This window comes from Naegleria gruberi (assembly GCF_000004985.1).
Source record: "Naegleria gruberi genomic scaffold NAEGRscaffold_3, whole genome shotgun sequence".
In the NCBI taxonomy this organism is placed as follows: Eukaryota; Heterolobosea; class Eutetramitea; order Acrasida; family Naegleriidae; genus Naegleria; species Naegleria gruberi.
The window spans coordinates 896,899-917,033 of NW_003163324.1; the positions used below are offsets into that span (position 1 = coordinate 896,899).

At 35.3% G+C, this 20,135-nt stretch overlaps 9 protein-coding genes across 9 annotated transcripts; 6 read left to right on the forward strand and 3 right to left on the reverse strand.

Moving 5' to 3' along the window:
* Positions 1-48: 48 nt before the first annotated feature.
* Positions 49-1,357, forward strand: NAEGRDRAFT_62516 (uncharacterized protein; the record flags this gene model as incomplete). Its single annotated transcript, XM_002682323.1, has 2 exons — positions 49-351; positions 425-1,357. The coding sequence occupies 2 exons, from the start codon at positions 49-51 to the stop codon at positions 1,355-1,357; spliced, it is 1,236 nt and encodes a 411-aa protein (XP_002682369.1).
* A 244-nt stretch (positions 1,358-1,601) lies between these two features.
* NAEGRDRAFT_62517 (ras family small GTPase) lies at positions 1,602-2,398 on the forward strand (the record flags this gene model as incomplete). The annotated part of the gene is made up of 3 exons (XM_002682324.1): positions 1,602-1,671; positions 1,716-1,859; positions 2,010-2,398. The coding sequence occupies 3 exons, from the start codon at positions 1,602-1,604 to the stop codon at positions 2,396-2,398; spliced, it is 603 nt and encodes a 200-aa protein (XP_002682370.1).
* Positions 2,399-2,417: 19 nt separating this feature from the next.
* Positions 2,418-5,696, reverse strand: NAEGRDRAFT_62518 (filamin; the record flags this gene model as incomplete). Its single annotated transcript, XM_002682535.1, has 3 exons — positions 2,418-4,945; positions 5,150-5,461; positions 5,585-5,696. 3 exons carry the CDS (start codon positions 5,694-5,696, stop codon positions 2,418-2,420), a joined length of 2,952 nt encoding a protein of 983 aa, XP_002682581.1.
* A 346-nt stretch (positions 5,697-6,042) lies between these two features.
* On the forward strand, positions 6,043-6,489 carry NAEGRDRAFT_45849 (cofilin; the record flags this gene model as incomplete). Its single annotated transcript, XM_002682325.1, has 1 exon — positions 6,043-6,489. The coding sequence occupies one exon, from the start codon at positions 6,043-6,045 to the stop codon at positions 6,487-6,489; it is 447 nt and encodes a 148-aa protein (XP_002682371.1).
* A 153-nt stretch (positions 6,490-6,642) lies between these two features.
* On the reverse strand, positions 6,643-8,002 carry NAEGRDRAFT_62520 (uncharacterized protein; the record flags this gene model as incomplete). Its single annotated transcript, XM_002682536.1, has 2 exons — positions 6,643-7,477; positions 7,524-8,002. 2 exons carry the CDS (start codon positions 8,000-8,002, stop codon positions 6,643-6,645), a joined length of 1,314 nt encoding a protein of 437 aa, XP_002682582.1.
* Positions 8,003-9,199: 1,197 nt separating this feature from the next.
* Positions 9,200-11,182, forward strand: NAEGRDRAFT_78119 (uncharacterized protein). The gene has a single exon (XM_002682326.1). It carries the CDS (start codon positions 9,211-9,213, stop codon positions 11,026-11,028), a length of 1,818 nt encoding a protein of 605 aa, XP_002682372.1. The 5' UTR covers positions 9,200-9,210; the 3' UTR covers positions 11,029-11,182.
* NAEGRDRAFT_78120 (myosin) lies at positions 11,148-16,645 on the forward strand (the record flags this gene model as incomplete). The annotated part of the gene is made up of 1 exon (XM_002682327.1): positions 11,148-16,645. The coding sequence occupies one exon, from the start codon at positions 11,148-11,150 to the stop codon at positions 16,626-16,628; it is 5,481 nt and encodes a 1,826-aa protein (XP_002682373.1). The 3' UTR covers positions 16,629-16,645.
* Positions 16,646-17,083: 438 nt separating this feature from the next.
* Positions 17,084-18,332, reverse strand: NAEGRDRAFT_78121 (Rieske non-heme iron oxygenase family protein; the record flags this gene model as incomplete). Its single annotated transcript, XM_002682537.1, has 1 exon — positions 17,084-18,332. One exon carries the CDS (start codon positions 18,330-18,332, stop codon positions 17,103-17,105), a length of 1,230 nt encoding a protein of 409 aa, XP_002682583.1. The 3' UTR covers positions 17,084-17,102.
* Positions 18,333-18,980: 648 nt separating this feature from the next.
* On the forward strand, positions 18,981-19,823 carry NAEGRDRAFT_62524 (uncharacterized protein; the record flags this gene model as incomplete). The annotated part of the gene is made up of 1 exon (XM_002682328.1): positions 18,981-19,823. One exon carries the CDS (start codon positions 18,981-18,983, stop codon positions 19,821-19,823), a length of 843 nt encoding a protein of 280 aa, XP_002682374.1.
* Positions 19,824-20,135: the final 312 nt, after the last annotated feature.

Consider the following 20,135-nt stretch of genomic DNA (forward strand, 5'->3'; position numbering starts at 1 on the left):
CGATTTGACAAGTTTCAAATATTATTCGAAATTAAAATTTAAAAAAAAATGGCAACCTCATCACTCACAACAACCTTGACCAATTCACGTCCCTTCCTCATCGATGATTTATTAGAAGTAAACATTTACAAGGGCACTTCATTCCCAGTCACTGATTTGGATGGAACTAGTGATCCATACATTATTGTAAACAAAACTTCAAGTCAAAAGAATCAACCTGTTAAAACAAGTGTCATTCACAATTGTTTAAATCCCGTTTGGAATGAACAAGCAAAACTTGTTTATTCTACTATTAACAAATTTGATGGATTAAAATTTCAAGTTATGGATAAAGATCATTTGACTAGAGATGTAAGTTGTGTTTTTTTTATTGGAAACTTTAATTTGTGAATATATTATTATTTATTTATTTGAATATATATAGGATAATGTTGGTGAGATTTGTATTGATATGAAATCTCTTCCTATCAATGTTTCTAAAAAAGATGTTAGAGCAATTAGTTCTAAATATTCCAATTCGAAACTTGAATTCGAATATCAATTGACTAGAATGGATCCATTGTTTTTGAATGCAACGATTGATCCATCTACTCAATTACAATCATTTTCAAATTCAAAACTTGAAGGTTTGAATTTATTTATTCCAAAATCTTGGAAATTCATTGATTATCATCACGAATCACCACATTACAAAATTGGTAATTTAGATTCGAATAGTGTTGTTACATTCTTGACTGAAAAGGGAAAGAATGATGAAACTGATGTTCACATTGATGTTTGTGAACATGTTAGTTTACAAATTGTAAACAGTTTGGAAAAATTCCATTCACGTGTTGAATTATTTGATTCCATTTATAGAAATCATTTACAACATTACAATGAAGCTGATTTTGAATTGGTTAATGAAGAAGAAGGAAATCACAAATCAGATTATTTTGCAATTGGAAAATTATTCGAAAAGGAAGATAATTTACAATATTATCAATCTCAATATGTTTTTAGAAAGAAATCTAAAGGTTCAGTTAATGAATCAGGACTCAAGATTCGTTATTTCCTTGTTGGAGAAAGTAGTGGAGATATGGATAAGGTTTTAATTGTTAAATTTGCAACTGAACATTCATTATTCGAAACCTTGTCAATGCATCAAACTAATCCTTCTTTAGTTTCTAAAAAGACAGATACCACTGGTTCTCATCTTCCTCTCATTGCTCAACCTTCTTTCGTATTGAAAAATTTACCACCAATTCCATTCTTGAAACAAGAAGAAACTACTCAATCAGAAACTTCACAAGTTTTGAATTATAGAAAGATTGTTAGTGAATTACAACAAGTACTAATCAAATTAAGTTTCGATTAGGTTGTTTTCATCACTATTTCGATTATTTTCATTTAATTAACAGGAATGAGAAATTAGTCGAATCAAATTTAAATAAAATTGTAAAGAATTTCATGTTAAACAGTAATGTTTGGTGAAAATAATGAAATTTGATCGAGAATATTATGATCTGATGAAAAGTAATTGTTTCTAATACATTTTCATGTAGATTCGAATACTTGTAAAACGTCACTTGATTTGTTTGTCAAAATAATAATCAAAAAAAATGTCAGCAACACAAACAACAACAGAAAAAGCTGAATTATTTAAAATTGCCGTAGTTGGGAGTGGAGGTGGTATGTTTCATAATATTCAATGTCATCATTCGAATAAATTCTAGTTGGAAAAAGTGCCATTACGCTCCGATTTGTTAATAATACATTCGTTGATTATTATGATCCGACCATTGAAGATAGTTATTCGAAACAAGTGCTTGTTGATGGAAAAACTGTAAAACTAGAAATTTTGGATACTGCTGGACAAGGTATGAGTTAATGTTTCGGATAAAAATTTATCAATTTTATCAATTTAAAGATGGTGAGTAGTTTAAATATTTACAGAAATGGTGAAATTAATTTAAAATTTAATCATCCTCACCACTTCAATTTGGGAATATCTTCAAAAATTATAATAGAATATGAAATATTACGTGATTCCTATATGAGAAATAATGATGGATTTATTCTAGTTTATTCCATGGTTGATCGTTCATCATTTGAGGAATTGGAGAAAAAGTTTATGAATCACATTGTTCAATGTAAGGATGGAAGTATGGATGTACCAATGGTGCTTGTTGGAAATAAATGTGATTTGGAATCAAGTAGACAAGTTCAAAAGAGTGTTGGAAGAGACATGGCTAAAAAGTGGAATATCCCATTTTTAGAATTGTCTGCAAAACAAGGAACTAATGTACAGGAATGTTTCCAAGCAATTGTTAGACAATTGAGAGAAATGAATGAGGAAGAGGATGGTCAACCAAAGAAAGATACTACTGATGGACAAAAGAAGTGTCTGATTATGTAAACTAGTAAATTTTGTAATTTTATTCAGCATCTTGTTCATATTCAAAGTTTTCAGATTGAACCTTAGTTTGACCAACAAGAGCTCCTTCAACATACATACTAATAATGTAATTACCTGGTTTTTGAATCAAGTATTTGATTTGGAAAAGTCCTTCACCCACATAGTTAATGTTATACTTGATTTCTTCAGTTAGAGCATTGGTTTCTTCCTCAACGAAAGTGACCTTTACAGATTCCAATTCTTCCTCATCAGGATCAGTGTACTTGTTTCCTTGATCATCAAATAATTGAATTTGGAATGATCTTTCTGTAAGTTTGGCAAGTAATCCTCCTGGTGGAAGAATATTGATACCTCTTGCAGGAGAATTTCTAACTGGAGCTCTATTCACCTTTACATCAATATTATATTTGCCAGGAACGAGTGGTGTCCATTCAACTTCATGTACACCATTTGGTTTTTCGGTAATCTTAACCTTTTGAGGTGGATATCTGTCCAATGTTGGATCTTCTGGAGTTACATTAACAGTAACATCAGTAGCACCAGGAACTCTAACTGGTTTTCCATCCTTAGTTCTCAGTTTGACATCAAAAGTGATTGGTTTGTGTACAAATCCAGTCTTTGAAACTGGTCCCATTTCGCATCTGGTTGGATCTGGAGCATATTGTGAGTCAGTGACAGGAACTTGGTATGGGGAATCCTTAATTGGTTTACCCTTGTGTGCAATATTTACATTGTGAACACCAACATTAGTTGGAGTGTAAAGGTATGGATAAACTCCATTCTCCTCAACTGGCAATGGCTTGACATTGACTTCATCACCATTTGAATCATGAACAGTAACATCAAATGACAAGTTAGGATCTTGAACTCTATTATCATTGTGATCTCTAGCTTCCACATAGAAAATGGCTGGTGTATCGACAAAACCTTTCACCAAACCAGGACCATAGGCAATAGTGTTAGAAGGTTCAATACCATCAGAGACAATCATTGGATGAGGAGAGAATTGAAGAGCTTGATCATTGAGTGTCAAATCAAAAGTGTAAATACCAGGTTGTTCTGGAACAAAGTCAATAGAATAAGTTCCGTCAAAATTATCGGTCAGAACATTATCTGGAGCTTCAAGTTTGATACCATTTTGTGTCTTTTTGTCTGGACGATAGTAAACTTGAGTGAGAATTGGTTCACCTCCACTCTTGACAGCAACACCTCGTTGATCTCTGGCTTGAACATTGAATTTGAGCGGGAGTCCATTTCTGCTGTACAAATCTCCACCATTCAATTCATTTCCAAATATTGTACACATTCCAGGGTCAACTCTTGGTACAGCTGTTATGGTAATGTCGGCAAGAATTGGAGAATCATTAATCTTGGCCTTGAAATTGTACTTTCCTGGAACTGGACAAACAAATGTAACATCATACTTGCCAGTGTCATTGTCGGAAATAAAGGTCATTACTTGATCACCAAATTCACTCTCCAAAACAATTTCAACATCATCACCTCCACAAAGCTTCTTATCACCATTAGTATCGTATGTTGTGAGTGAGAATGTTTGAGGAACATCAACAGGAACAGTGGTAGACAACTCGGTCACCAAAGTACGAGTTGGATCCATTTCAAATTCAACCAACAAGTGAACTGGTGAATTATTGATTGGTTCTCCATTGAAAAGTACCTTAACTGGGAAAACACCAGACTTCTTTGGTATATATGGAACAGTATAACTACCATTATTATTATCCTTAATATCCTTAATATCCAAAACAGTTCCATCCTCCAATTCACATGTAACTTCATCTCCACCTTCAATAATATCCATTCCATTTTCATCCTTAGCTTGCACATAAAACTCTCCAGGACAATTCACATAATTTGGTTTGTAAGGCTTTGTCTTTTGTTCAGGATTATACAATGAATCACCATAAGCCATAGCTTCTCTAGCCAAAGGCAATGGATGTACAGTAACTTGTCTCGGACCATACTTGCTTGGTTTTCCCTTCACCTTAAATTCAATTAAATAATTTCCAGGACCATCTGTTGGTATAAAATCCAATTCAAGTTGATCATTCTCATCATTCTCATCATTATTATCCATAACAGTCTTCTTCCTAGCCTTCACCACACCACAATTACCATTCGGTCCAACCCACTCAGCCTCCACTTGATCAGGTGGCACTCGTACATTTTTTCCCTTGTTATTTTTGGCGGTAAAGTTAATCTTACCGATTTGTCCACTTCGTAAGCCATCACGTAAGCCTCTTCCCTCAACATTGATATCCTCAATGTCTTCCTCTGGTTCCTCGATTGGGAGGGTTGGAGGGATGAGGGGAAGTTTGAGTGGATTCTGAGAGATATTCTCCAATGTTGGATCGATTGAGGAAGGTGTGTTGATGTGAGGCTGTGGTGGTTGTTGCTGCTCGAGAATGGCCTGTTGCTTACGTTGTTTCTTGAGGGCTTTCTCTTCCAAGTCAATGCAACGAACGCTAATGTGGAGATCGCCTGAAACTTTGTCTTTGGAAGTTCTCTTTTGGAGAGGAAGCCATACTGTTTGTTGAGGATGAAGAAGATATTTGTAATAAGTATTATTTGATGATGACGATTGTTATAATGGATCAAGTTGTGTGTATTATAATTGATGTATAAATTAATTTCATAATATTTTGATGATGAAATTAATAATATATAATATATAATATTTAAATAAAAATATAACATGATTATAAAGGAAATAGAATGTGGAAAACTTACATTCAAACCACTTTCCAGTAGTTTCCTTCAAAGCAGCATAATCATTAAATCTAATAGTAACTTCTCCGAGAAAATCATGTTCATGATCATCACTCTTACTCCAATCGTACAATTCACAACGAATATTCATTGGTTGTTTGGTCTTGGTCCAATTTCTACAATATACATTCAATGTTTGATTCCACTTTGGACTGGTTGTCTTCTTTTGGGGTTCAGTAGTAACTCTTGGAAATGATTCCTTTAAAACATAAACTCCAAGATATGGATTTGGTTTTTTAATGATACTTCCTACAAGATTTCTAGCTTCAATGGCTGTTGTTGTTGTTGAGTTGGATCATATATGATGATGATCATTATTAATATGAAATAATATGAATATTAATATTGTTTAGGATAATCTAATGTAAAGATTTATGGAAAGTGGAAGAAACTAACCTTGTACTTGAATTTCAATATCATCATCTTTTCTTTCGTTGGCTGTTGGATCGACAACTTTGTGGCTTCTTGGTCCTTGTTGTTCCTTTTTGCTTGCCTCTCCTAACACCATTTTTTTTTTTGATTTGATGGTTGACGTTAAATGGTTTTATGTAATGACATGACATTCATAGTATGATAACAAGCTCTCTTTACCCTGGTGATGCAATTTTTCACACCCTTAAAAACAATATTATGAACATCTTAATTGAACTGTAGTCAATTCAAGTTCATTGTTCCAAGACCTTATCTCTACATGTGTTGGATACACTCCTTATTTTACCAACCTCAATATCAAACAAAATTACTGTCAAATGAACCTCAATTTCAATCATGAAAAAAACCTTAAATCCACTCTGAAATTTTCCAAATTTTAAACTTCATAACAAAAAAAAGAAAACAAACTTGAAAACAAAAAAATGATGCTCAATACACAAGTGAGTGATGAAATTATTCAATCCTATGAAGAGATGAGACTTGGAAAGGGAAAATTCAAAGAAAGCAAGTTCATCGTCCTTCACATGGAAGAAGGTTCAATTCAAATTGATCAAAATTTAACTCGCTTACAAAATCTTGATGAATTGGTTGACAAATTGCCAGCAAAAAATTCTCGTTTTATTTGTTATCATTTGAGTTTTGAAATGCCATCCCAAACAAGTGGATTAAGAGAAGGAAAGAGAACGAAAATGGTATTTATTACTTGGTGTCCAAACGAGGTAAATGTCAAGGAAAAGTTTAAGGTTGCTGCCACTTGTAAAACTGTCAAAGCAAAGCTTAATGGAATGTCAATGAGTTATTATGCTGGTTGTAAAGGAGAACTTGATGAAAAGCAACTCATTGAAAAGTGTATTACATTTATCAAGTAGAGCAATAATTAATTGTAAAATCTTTTCTGTATTTTTAAATGTAAATAAATTGATAATTAATTTAAATTCTCGAAGTTTATTTACATTATTCGTCATATATCTATTATACACAATATTACAAAATTTCCAAATTCACAAGCTCAATAACTTGTGTTATTCTGATGTCATATTAATTGATGACAAGATTGAACTATCCAAGCTCATTGATAGCTGCTGATCACTTCCTTCACCAGTTGGACTTGTTGGTGATTTCAACTTTTTAACATCCAACATTTCATTGGAAGAAGTTGGCGAGAGAACCAAATCTTGAGTTGAATTTCTCGATTTTCCATTTGAAGAAGATAATGAAACATTCGAAGCTTGTGGAATAATCTTTTGATCAGAATCCATTCTAAACAACTTTTGTACCTCTCTCAATGGATTGTAAATTGAGAGAATCAATACTACAAACGCAATAATTCCAATATTGTAAAGCATGTGAAAGAAATTCATGAAATAATTCCAAGTTAAGGTGAGTGGAATGAAAACGAAACCAATAAATTGGAAAATCAATGAAATGGTCAATCCGTATTGAATAGCCATTGATTTTCTCAAGGCAACTTTCTTGAATTTGTAAGTTTTGATTTTTTCAACACTTTTTCCCTTAATTTCGGATGGAGAAACTCCACGAAGCATATTCTTGATTTTTTCCTTGCTTTCTTTCAAACTCTTGATGAGTTTTCTGCCAATCACATTGAGGAAGATTGAAACGGAAACTGTTGAGATGAAAAATAAAAGAGCTGCGCTCAGGAAGAAACCCAATTGGAGATAGCTCAATAAATCTGGGTCAATATTGGCACGACCAGCTGCTAAACCTCCAAAAGCAATGGTAATGCAACAGAGGAGAACGAACAATCCACCCAAAATGATCAAGAAGGCAAATAATCCCTTTCTAACAATTTCGAATGCTCTTTCAGATAAAACACTGATAGAACGACAAGTTTCGGCACTATTTGCAAAGATTGTTAATAGGAATTATATCAAAAGAAACTTACAAAATGTAACAAATATGAGCCATCAACACTACTTCAACATAAATTGCAATATTCACAAAACATCTGTCAAAAATCTTGATAACAACACTTGCCACTTTTCCTTCATTTGGAACCATGTGTAATAGAGCCAGCTCACTTGAAATTCTAGTTAGCATATTGACAAACACCAAACTTTCCAGAACAAACAAAATAGCAAACAAAATGTGTTGATTTCTCTTCATGTTCTTTTGTTGCATCAAGTAACTGACAACTGACGCAATAAATAAACCACCAAATATCAAAACGAAAGGAGAAGTCAAAGATATAACAACAGTGTTGTAATCACCATAAATCGCGCTTGTTGTTGTAGAACTATTGGTAGAATTGACCAATTCAACAGCTGACAGTTGTCCCATCAATGGCAGTGAAACATCTTGTTGATCGATAACTAATGGACCCAACAGAAATTCTGATGGTAATTGGGAATGATATCTAGACATTCTTTTTGATTTTGTTTCTTTCGTATTGCATCTCTCGCTATTCGATAGGTATTGGTGGATGTGATAATAGTTTAGGATGGACCTGTCAGTTATAGATGATTTCAATAAATTGGGACATTTCATCAACCATCTTTCTGAACGCTTTGGAAAAACGACATGTTTTTGATGGGACAAAATTGACAAGTTGACACATAGCAAGTATGATAACAAATTAGTGATTTGCCTAGTTGAGTTTTAGAGGATGTAGTGAGCTTTATTGGATTGTTGCATTTTGATTCTGGAATCCAGAAGAATCTTGTTTCGATTTTTCCTTAAGAAAAAAAGGTTTCGTCGCTTCATTTACAGGATGTGTATCCGAAAGGTTGAGTTGTAAAAGAACATGTTTTGTTGAAGGATGATTTCTCAAGTTTCATTCACTAGTCCAATATGAAATCTTTGAAACTGTCATCTGTAGGTCAGTTTCTTAATGTTTATTCAAACCTTTCCAATGAAAAAAATGTAAAAATCAACAATTTAAACACATGTTATTTTTGATTAATAGTGACATTGCCTGTTATTGTGGAATTGGTAGAATAATCCAATAATTGAAGTGTTGATTTAGAAGTTGTAAACTAAAGTACAACAATTCACACCCATCACAAACTACTGCATTCTTCCATTACAATCATTGATGAGTGGAAAGTTGTACATTTCTGAGTGTTTGATTTTTCAATAATTGTAAAACAATAATGTTATTGGATAACACAACAATTTCTCCTCTTGATTCATTCTCATGCAGTATTGCACTAAGAGAGGTAAAACTTTTCAAACTTCACTTGTTTGTGTTGAATGAATTGTAGATATCGAACAATGAAATTAATTTTTTTAAAACTGTCTCTCTGTGTAATCCATTTCCAATACTGAAAACTAATTATTGAATTATCAATAATTCATCATCTCCAAAGAAAATGTGATTGACTTGAGTCATTGTTATAACCAACAATTAAAAGAGACGTTTCAAACCATTGAAGTGAGGGTGTTAAATGTTGAATTTCAACGAAGAAAGGGGAGACACTTCACCAATCAACAAAATTGCTGTAAAGTTGACAACAAGTGTCTACTGTCATCTTATCACAAACTAGAAAAAAAAAACTCAATACTTGATCAACGCAAATCTTCACACAGTTCACATAAATTGATTGCAATATTTTGTAACCCATCATCACACAATGAGTAACAATAATTCTGAAGATATTGCTGCTTCAAGTTTTGCCAATAGAAAGGCTCTATTCCAAAACCTACAGAGCAATCCAAGTAATAGTAGCACAACTACCAAATCTACTACTACTCAATCTTCCACTTCCACTACTACCACTGGTAAATTACCTGCATTCAATCCGATCAATAAATCATCGACACCAAGCAACTCGTCATCTACTACCTCCAGCACAACTCCCGCCAATTCTAATACAGTAGTCACCAACAACACAAGTGGCAGTGGAGGAGGTTCGAGCCAATTTAGGGAAGCTTTGAAAGGATTGAGTGGTGCAGCTGGAGGTAATCCACTGTTTGCTGGTGGTTTTGTGAAGAGTACAACAACAACTGCAACCACCAGTTTGCCAACTTATAAACCATCAACACCGAGAGGTAATAATAATAACAGTGGTGTTGTAAATTCGGTGAGTGAAAAGAAGGAACCACCTAAATTACCACCACGTAGAGGATCTGGTATTGGATCAAACAATACAAGCACTGCTACACTCACATCAGGTGGTAGTAATAATAATAATAATAATTTGCAAACAGCAACAACAACAACAACTAGTCAACCTCCTCCTGCTTTGCCTCCTAGAAAACTTTCACAAAAGAAAGATGAACCACCACAAATACCAATTGTTACTAAGCAACAAGTTGTCGTAGAGGAAGAACCAATTGTTGAGGAGGAAATTCATCACGAAGAAGAAGAGGAAGACGAGGAAGAAGTTATTCAAGTACGTGATAGTATTCGACATGAAAGTGATGACGAGGATGAGTCAGACTCGGAGGAAAGTTCTACACCTTCTACACCAAGTGGAACATCATCTTCTACTACATCAATTAACAATAACAATAATTCACTTCCACAAACATTGACCATTCAGAGTACTCCACCTCCTCTACCAAAGAAAACACCAAGTCAAGAAACACCAATTGTTGATAGTTATTCCATCACATTACATAATGCTACACAATCTTTGAACAACAACAAATCAAATCAGAATGATGACGAAGATCCAACAGCAAATCTACCAAAGGGATGGACAGCCTACTTTGACCCTGGTCGTCAGGCCCACTATTACCACAATGAATTTACTGGAAAAACAACATGGAAGAAGCCTCCATCCGATGTTATTGTCTCCTCTTCATCATCTACTTCTGCAACAACAACAAAGGAAGAAGAACAATTAGAAGATGGATGGACAGCCTATTTCGACTCTGGTAGACAAGCCTACTACTATCATCACGAACAGACTGGTAAAACTACATGGAAGAAACCAATCAAGCAACAACAACAACCAAAGGTTTCTCCTCGCAAGCAAACTCCACCTCCAACTAGTACTACCACTTCTGCTGTACAACAACAACAAACTTCTCCACAGAAACAAACACCTCCAGTTGTCCCAACTAGAAAACTCTCACAAAAGAAGGATGATGTTGCTCAGGAATCAACAACGCAACAACCTCCTTCTATTCCTCCTGTAAAACCAACTCGTCCTGCTACCAAGAGTATTATTGAGAATAATCCTCCTCCAGTTGTTGTTGTCGAGAGCAAACTTCCATCATTACCACCTGCAAAACCAATTAGAAAGGAAACAAATTCTCCAACAACAACTCAAGGAGATTCATCTGCTCCACCTCTTCCTCAGGAAAACCACTCAACAAGGCAACACCCCCACCACAAATTCCAACAGGAAAACCATCAAGAAATCCTTTGGAATCTTCTGCAAAGAATGATCATCGTCAATCGACAGTCATTAGGGAAGATGTCATGTTGCAACCACAATTAATGCCATCTCTTCCAGATGAAGTTGGATTTTCTAGAAAGTCCATCTCACGTGATCGTTATCAACCAATCAACTCTGCATATCAACAAGATTTCCGTGTTCGTAGATTGGAAGATCGTGAAATGTGTGACGATTTAACATTGCTCCTTTCACAAAGTTCAATGAAATCAAAGAAATCCGAGCAAATGGTGGTTCCACAAAAGACTGAAATTACAGAAATTGATTTGACCAACATTTTGGCCAATCGTTATTATCAAAATGAAATTTACACATGTGTTGGTCCTGCCATTCTCTCAATCAATCCATATAAGGCTGTAAAGGGTCTATACAGTAATGAAACAAAGGCTCTCTTCCACTCTCACATTCCATACGAGTTGGCTCCTCATATTTATTCACTTGCTGAGGATGCTTATCGTACATTGTTGGAACATGCCACTGCTAACAAGCCAACCTCCACTCATGTCACAAGAGCTAGACCTGCCATTACTGCTGTGTCATCTTCTTCTGCTCACTCTAAAAAGATGCCACCTCCTCCACCTCCTGGTAAACCAATCAATAAGGAAGCTGATTTGGATGATGATACATTCATTATTAATGATTTCAGTATTTCAGATGGTATTGGTGTTGGACAAGCAATTATTATTCAAGGTGAATCTGGTTCTGGTAAGACACTAGCCAGCAGAATTATCATGGAATACTTGGCTGCTGTTTCAATTTCTGGATTGGAAACTCAAAGAATCAAGGATTCAATTCTTCAAAGTAATCCACTCTTGGAAAGTTTTGGTAATGCCAAGACTCTTCGTAACAACAACTCTTCTCGTTTCGGTAAATTTACCAACTTGTATTTTAACTTTAAGGGCCAACTCATGGGAGGTGAGCTCACAACCATTCTCCTCGAAAAGGCCAGAGTTGTCAAGAGAAGACTTGGAGAACGTAATTTCCATATCTTTTACCAATTGTTATCTGATGATTATATTAGAAAACAACTCAATCTTGGTTTCCCAGAAGAGTACAATTACCTCAACAATAATGTTATCAATATTAACGAAGTTGATGACAAGTCAGAATTTGAAACAACCAAACGTGCCATGGATTTATTGGACATGAGTGTTCCAGAACAAATGGCTGTTTTCAAGATTGTTGCTGCCATTTTGCAATTGGGTAATATTACCTTCACAGCCATTGAAGATCCTGAGGAGAGAAAGAGAAGAAACATCGCTCCTGGTGTTGAAGCTTGTGATGTTTCTAATGAAGCTTCATTGAAATTGGTTGCCAACACTCTCCAAATTGATGCTGAATTCTTGAGAAGATCAATGATTATCAGAGTTATCAAGACTGTTGGTTCTCCAATGCCAATTGAACAAACTCAATCAGTGGAACAAGCTGAATTCAACAGAGATACTCTCGCCAAGAATATCTATGAACGTTTGTTCTTGTGGTTGGTCAAGAGAGTCAACAGAGCATTGAGAGTTCCTGACTATGAAGATTTTGTTGCCAAGAAGAATTCTGAAACTTACTACAATATTGGTATCTTGGATATTTATGGTTTTGAAATCTATGACAAGAATATTGGAACAGGAAAGATTGTTGATCAAGATGAAGCATCCAATCAAGGCAAACTCAAGAACGGCTTTGAACAATTGTGTATCAACTTTGTCAATGAAAAGATTCAAAGTGGTGTTCAAAGATCCATCAAGAAGGAACAAGAAGACATTCAAAAGGAAATTTATGGAGATGACTTTAAGCCAACTCTTGCCTCTACTCAAGAGAGAAACAAGAGATTCGACTCTGATGCTGCTATTCAAATGATTGCTGGCAAGCCAATCAGTGTCTTTTCATTGTTGGATGAAGAATCCATGTTCCCTAATGGTAATGATGTTAACTATGTTCAAAAGATGAAGACCAACATCAAACATCCATACTTTAAGATTCCAAGAATTGCAGAACCAACAGAATTTGAATTGGAACACTTTGCAGCTCTCGTCAAGTATAACACTGCAGATGGATGGGTTGACAAAAATCGTGACACTTTACTCGCTGAAATGCTCTACACTATGCAAAATACAAAGGACCACTTGCTTATGGCTCTCTTCCCTAAGAATGAACAAGCTAATGATGTTCTCTCTAAAAAGCCAGCCAATGCAGGAACCAAACTTCAACAAACAACTGCTGAAAAGTTCTTGAGAGATGTCAGCAAGTTGATGAATCAATTGAGTTCATGCAGCTTGAAACATCACCACATTAGATGTATCATTCCAAACTATGAAGGAAGAGCTGATGATTTCCAAAAGGACGTTGTTAATCACCAAGTTAGATATTTGGGTATTTTAGACACTGTCCTCTCGAGAAAAGCCGATGATTTGGGATCCAATGTGACTGGTTACAGCATTAAGATTCCGTACGATACCTTCCTTGAAAGATACAAGCTTCTCTGTCCTGAAACATTCCCATATTGGGAAACTTTCATTACCAACAAGTATGGTCCTGTTGAGGAATTCACTATTGAACACAAGAAGGAAGCAGTCCATCAAATTTTGAGCCAAGAACATATTGGTATGACCAATCCACAAGATTTCTTCTTGGGTAGAGGTAATGTCTTGTTGGCCTCTCCAGTTCAACTCTTCCAATTGGATGAAATGATCAGAGAACAAAAACATGAAATGGCTAGAAAGATTCAAAACTCCTTCAGAAGATACAGAAAGAAGAGAGCTGGAAAGATGGAAGAAATGATGAAGAAGGCTATCAAGACAACTGAACCAACCAAGCAAAAGGAAGCTCCTGAAGAAATCAGAATTAGACATGACGGTTTCAGAACATCCAACTTTGGTGAAACAAAGAAACGTGTCTTGATCACTGGTAGTGACAGAAGAAATATTTTCCTCTTGGATACTACAAGCTCATCTTCAGAGTTTGAACAATTGAGAAAGATTGCCATTAGAGATATCAAGAAGATTTACATTTCACCATACTCTGATAATTACATGATTTTCAAGTTGGACATGGATGAAGGTGATGAATTGGTAGAACTAGATAACAAGTGGGAATTTTTGGAAGAATTTAACAAGCTTATTGAATCAACTGCCTCTAACTTTAAGGGTGAACATGTTCCAAGAGTTGAAGTTACCAAGGACATTAGTATCCTCAATCATCAAAAGGACAAGAACACTGGTACTCAAAATTTATTGGTCAGATTTATTCCATCTGCCTACAATACCAAGAAGACTGTTACCACTGAATGCTATGCTGATGAATTTGATAATAGACTCTTCATTGTCAACACCTTCACTCAAGCTGATATTTACAATCAAAGAAAGTTGAGAAGAAAGGCCTCACTCTATGCCAAGCAAGATCAAAACAGAGATTACTTGAGAATGCAAAACAGTGAATTGATGCAACTCTTAAAGAAGGATTATGATGACTCCAAAGTTCTATTCTCTGGTGTCGTTTCCAAGTATAACAAGAGATTCAAGAAGCAAGACAGAATTTTCATGGTCACCGATAAGGCCATTTATAATATTGATCCAAGTGGTGGTTACCTCATCAATAGACGTGTTCCAATTGGCCAAGTAACCTCTGTCACTGTCTCACCTTACACTGATAACTTCTTTGTTGTTGATCATCCAGATCAAGATATTTTGAGTGAAAGTGCCAAGAAGACTGAAATTTTGGAATCCATTTTGGAAAGCTTCCAAAATGCTACCAATCAATTGTTACCGGTCAAGGTCACTACCAACTATTACATTAACTTGGCCAAGAAGAATACCAAGCGTGTCGCTATTTCATGGATTATTGAACCAGAAAATCAAACACAATTCTCAGTTTCTACACTTGTTCCAAATACTGCTGGTGGAGCTGATGTTCATGTTGTTTCTGAAGTTGATAACGATAATGACAAGTCAATGAATGATTTGGCTGTTAGACAATCCTTCCAACGTAGATCAGTTCGTGGTAAGATGGTTAAGAATGGTGATATGGATGAGGTTGATTTGAATGACGTCTTTGGTGGTTTGAAGGTTCGTAGAAAGGACTCTCTCCTCGTCTGGTTCCAAGGTGATTATTTGAACTTTAAGGACAATCCAAAATTCATCGAAATGGTCAAGAAGCACGATCCAGAATGGAATGGACAAGTTCTCTTCTCTAACCTAATGACTAAAGTCAATAAGAGATTCAGAACTCAACCTAGAAAGGTTGTAGTTACACCAAATTACATTTACACTCTCGATGATGAAAAGTTACACTTTAACAGAATTACTCCAATCAAGGATTTGAGTGGTATTTCTCTCAGTACTATGAGAGATGCCTTCTTTGTTGTCCACTGCCCAACTGATCACGATTTATTTGCATCTTGTAAGAAGAAGACTGAATTAGTTTCTGTTATTTGTGATGCCTTCAAAGATAAGACTGGTATGGATCTCCCAGTTCACGTAGAAGATAAATTCGTCTACAAACCAAGTACAGATGTTAAAGGTGTTAAAACAATTGAATTTAGACATGATCCAACCACCAAGGTTCCAATCCTTACTCCAACCAAGTTGGGTTGTCTCATTCAAGTTAACAATTCTGATCCTGAAAAGGTTAAACAAAACTTACCAACTGCCAAACAACAAAAACCAGCTGCAACTCCACAACTCAAGTTATATGAAGGTTCTGATGAAAGAGGTATTCAAGATAAGATGGATTCCATCTATACAGGAAGAAAGGGACGTAATAGAAGATCTCTCCTTCGTGAATATCTTGGTGACTATTTGAGATTGGAAGGTACACAAAGAATGAAGAAGGTTTTCGATAGAAATGGTGATACTGAATTAATCTTCTCTGGACAAGTTCTCAAATATAACAAGAACTTTAAGAAGCAACATCGTTTATTGGTTGTAACAGACAAGAATGTTTACAATATTGATGAACAAGAATTCAAGATTAAGAGAAAGATTCCACTTGAAGAAATTACAGGTGTCTCTGTTTCTCCATTCGACGACAATGTATTTGTTATGCACTGTCCAACTAGTGGTGACTATTTGTTGGAAGATGAAAAGAAGACTGAAATTATTTCTGCTCTCCAAAATGCAAGACTCAGACACTTGAAACAACCATTGAAGATTAATGTTGATGACCAATTTAACTTTGCTCCAAACTCTTCATCTACCATGCCAGTTACTTTCATTAGTGATGATCACTGCAAGGATACTTGGGCTGAGAATAGAGCTAATGCATTGGTTGTTCACGTAAAGAGACAAGAACCTGGTGTAGTATTGGAAGCTGCCTATCTCTATTTGAATGAAGAATCTAAACCAATTGAAGTTAAATCAACACCAATTCTTATCAAATTGAAGAAGAGATGGACCTACAAGTTGCAAATTCGTTTCTATGTCAATGAATACTTGGCAGGATGTGAATTCCACGAAAAGATTGATACTGTGTCTTCGAGACTTGAATTTGTATCCAAAGTTGTTGAACTGGAACCAAAAGAAGAACGTTATGTTATTACCCTTCCTGAAAGAAAGGTAATTTATTCATTGCTTTCCAAAACCAGAGTCAAGTGCAAGCTAGTTGATCCAAGTGGTAAAGTTCTCATGGCTGTTCGTTTTGTTTATGATATTCAATAAATTAATTGTTATTTTAACAACTACCAACAAACAGTAAGGCAAACAAGGTCAATTTCCAATCATACACGTCAATGCACTGGTTTTGTAATATGCGTTCTCATATTTCTATGTGAAAGATTCGAGTACATGGTACAGATCTCCGCTATTGGAGTTGGTTGTGAAGGTCCTTATAATTCCAAAAACATGAATTAATAGGTGATGTAAAATTGGGTCAGGCAAAACCCTAAGGGAGTAAGAATTTCTAATTATCGTCGAGCCGGCAAAAAAATTTACAAGTCGAGCCACAGAAGATCAGTACTTGGTCTCGACTCTAAAACAATTTGGTTGGAACAACGAATACATGGCATGATACTCCAAATGAATTCGTAACTGCTTGTTGTCCAGAGATTTATATATTGTATTTTAATTTCCTTAATAATTTATTATTTTTAAAATTTTAAAGATGTATTTTGAACAAAAAATTACATTTTTATTTTAAAAAGACAAGTCAATCTTTTTCGAGTAAAATTGTTTGTACCACCTTCTCAACTTCATCACTGGCCCATCACCCTTCACCAAACTCGGTGTTCTCTTATAAATCTTATTCTCCCAAACTGTGATATCATTCTGCCACTGAGCTACCCAATTTCCCACAACATACCAAACTAATAGTCGAGGAATTTTCTTCTCTGCATACGCAACAAAGCCAACATCCAGATTTGTTTTGCTCTTTGGAGAATGTGTATGGAATAGATAGATTCTGCCAAAACTTCCATCAAATCTGAAAAGTGCAATTCCTGCAGGACCAAATAATTCAATTCGAGCATTTACGGTCGTGGAGGTGAGTTTCTTACCGAAAATTTCGAGACATGCCTTGTTAGTAAAGTAGGCAATATGAGGATCTGAATCTGAGAGTTTAAATTCTGCTTGATGTATAATTTGGACGAAAGGAACCTGAATTGAACGACCAAATATTGATCTAGGTCCACTCCATGGCAAAACCATTTGGCCATGCAAGGGTTGGAAATGTTGAAAATCTGCCGAGTTCTCAGCAAAATCTTGAATATTCATTCTAATATCTTCATATGAATAATTCCCAAAATGGTAAAATTTGTCCATGTCCAAATCTTGTGGATTCAACAATGGATACTGAGGTGGTAAACCTTCCTTCTCTGAATGGAACCACACCAAAATCATACCATACTTCTCTTCACAATACCACGATCGAGTGTGAGCATTCTTTGGAATTGTTTCATTACAATTTTCTGAATGTTGACATGAGCTCTTGTCACAATTATTTGGAATTTTGACACATTGACCATCTCTATCAAATTCCCATAAATGAAATGGACATTGAATGTTATTTCCAATAACCTTACCTTCCACTCCTAAATTACTTCCCAAATGTGGACAATAAGCATCTAAAACTCCGACAGAACCATCAAATCCTCGAAACACAACCATGTCCTCGCCAAAGTAGTGGACAAGTTTGGAGCTACCTTTTGATAACTCATTTGAGAAACAAATTCTGAACCAACCGTTTGGAAACTGATCAATAAACGTACTTTCTCTAAATTTAGATGATGCATTTCTATTCGATTCTGCTGAATGTTTTTGATCTTTCGTTTTGAAATCATACCACTTGTTGGCTATCAGGACTGCCAATAGTACAAGATTGAGAAGTAAACTAACTGCAATAAGCGTTTCAGTTTCAAAACTAAACATTTTTTTTAACTTTCTCAAATTGACTAGACGAAACTGATTGTACTCACGTGTTATTGAAGTGAAAATAGAGAAAGGATGCATTTAAATCATCTCTTTAGTCAATCGGAAGTGAGGAGGAAATCCTCAAACCCTATACACCCTCATTTGTCCATTCTCTAAAATTAAACCGCCAACAAGATCCTCGCTCAAATAAATTGGCCAATCAGCACAATCATTAGGAAGTCCGAATAATTTTGGAGGTAAAACTAACAATTAAAAACCTTATGCAAGCGAATCTCTGATACAAAATGTCCTTAATGAACCACATGCGTGTATTATATAAGGCACCAGCACAATTTCGCTACAAAAATTGCCACACCCTTAAATGAAACTGTCTTTATAAAAGTATAGTGCACTGCCTTATTACTGTATAACTTCCTAAATCGTTCCTTGAATGATCCAGGAACAAATTGGAATGCGTGCCACTTTTTCTGAATTGTTCCAATGTTGTAGTTGTTTTAAAAAACATTAAAAAAACAGTGCAACGCCCAAACACCTCCAAATCTCCATCACAAAGACAATTGTTTGTTCTGTGTGTGTGAATCTCTTTTCTCAAAACCTCTATTCTCTGTTTTTTATACAAGAACAAGAATAAATACTCTTTATCAAATGCTTAATGATACTGTAAGAATGGAAAATCAAGATTGTGATGTGAGTGGTGCTGCTTGTACTGTTGATTGTCCTGCTAACAACTCTACTTCAGCTCGATCTAGAATTCGTGCCACCTCTCTTCCCCTTATTTCCTCTGTTAATTCCTTAGATGTGTCCATGACGTCTCCTCTCCTTCATGATGAAGAGTCCGAGAGTGTGATATCATCAATTCCCTCCCCAAAGTCATCATCATCATCATCATCATCTCCCTCCAACTTTATTATAGCCGAGAATCCATCCCAATCACCATTCAATTCAACAACTCATGCAATTCCGCCATCATCCCCTAATCAAAGATTGAGACTTTTATGTGAAAAGTATAATTCCTCTGCCCATCAAAACAATAGATCCAATTCTTGTATACCCAACCAACCATGCTCTCTGAAAACCTTACTAATGGATGACTTGCAATCTAGTCGATCCAATAGCTCTATTTCAGGAAACACTTTCCATGCAAAACATTGTCCATTTCACAGACATTCAACCAGTGACTTGTTTTGTGTTTCTAGAACTAAGATGAGCGATGCATATTTCCACTCTAACATTGGAAAGCCCTCTTCCTCATCCTCTCCAATGGATGACATGGAAAATAGTGGTGGATGCACTGAAAGTGAAATGGCACACATGTTCTTTTACTTTGTCTTGGGAATTGTCATGGTTATTGTACAATTCGCCAAAAAGTGTTTCAAAGATGATGTCAGGTCTCAAACAATTTCACAAACCTCTTCCTCCTCCTATAAAACTCCAATCATTGTTGGTGAGCCATCCTCAGCAACAACAACCTCATCATCAATACGATGATAAATCAAAATCCAAAAACAACAAATAAATTATTTTTCTCCGTAAGATATAATTAAGGTGTTTGGTTAGTTCGTTCCATAATAATTCGATAGTCGCAGGAGATAATAAATAAGGTACCTTGGTGAATTATCTCTTCTCAACAATGAATAAGAAGTGAAAAGTGTTAAATATATTGATTCTTGGTTCCTTAAATCCAAACTTGGTATTGTAAATTTACAAAATACGATACGAATAAACGTGGCAGGTAGAGTGGAATATTTATTTCAGGAAAAGGCAACCAATCACAATCCTCCAACCTTTTTTAGTTCGAGA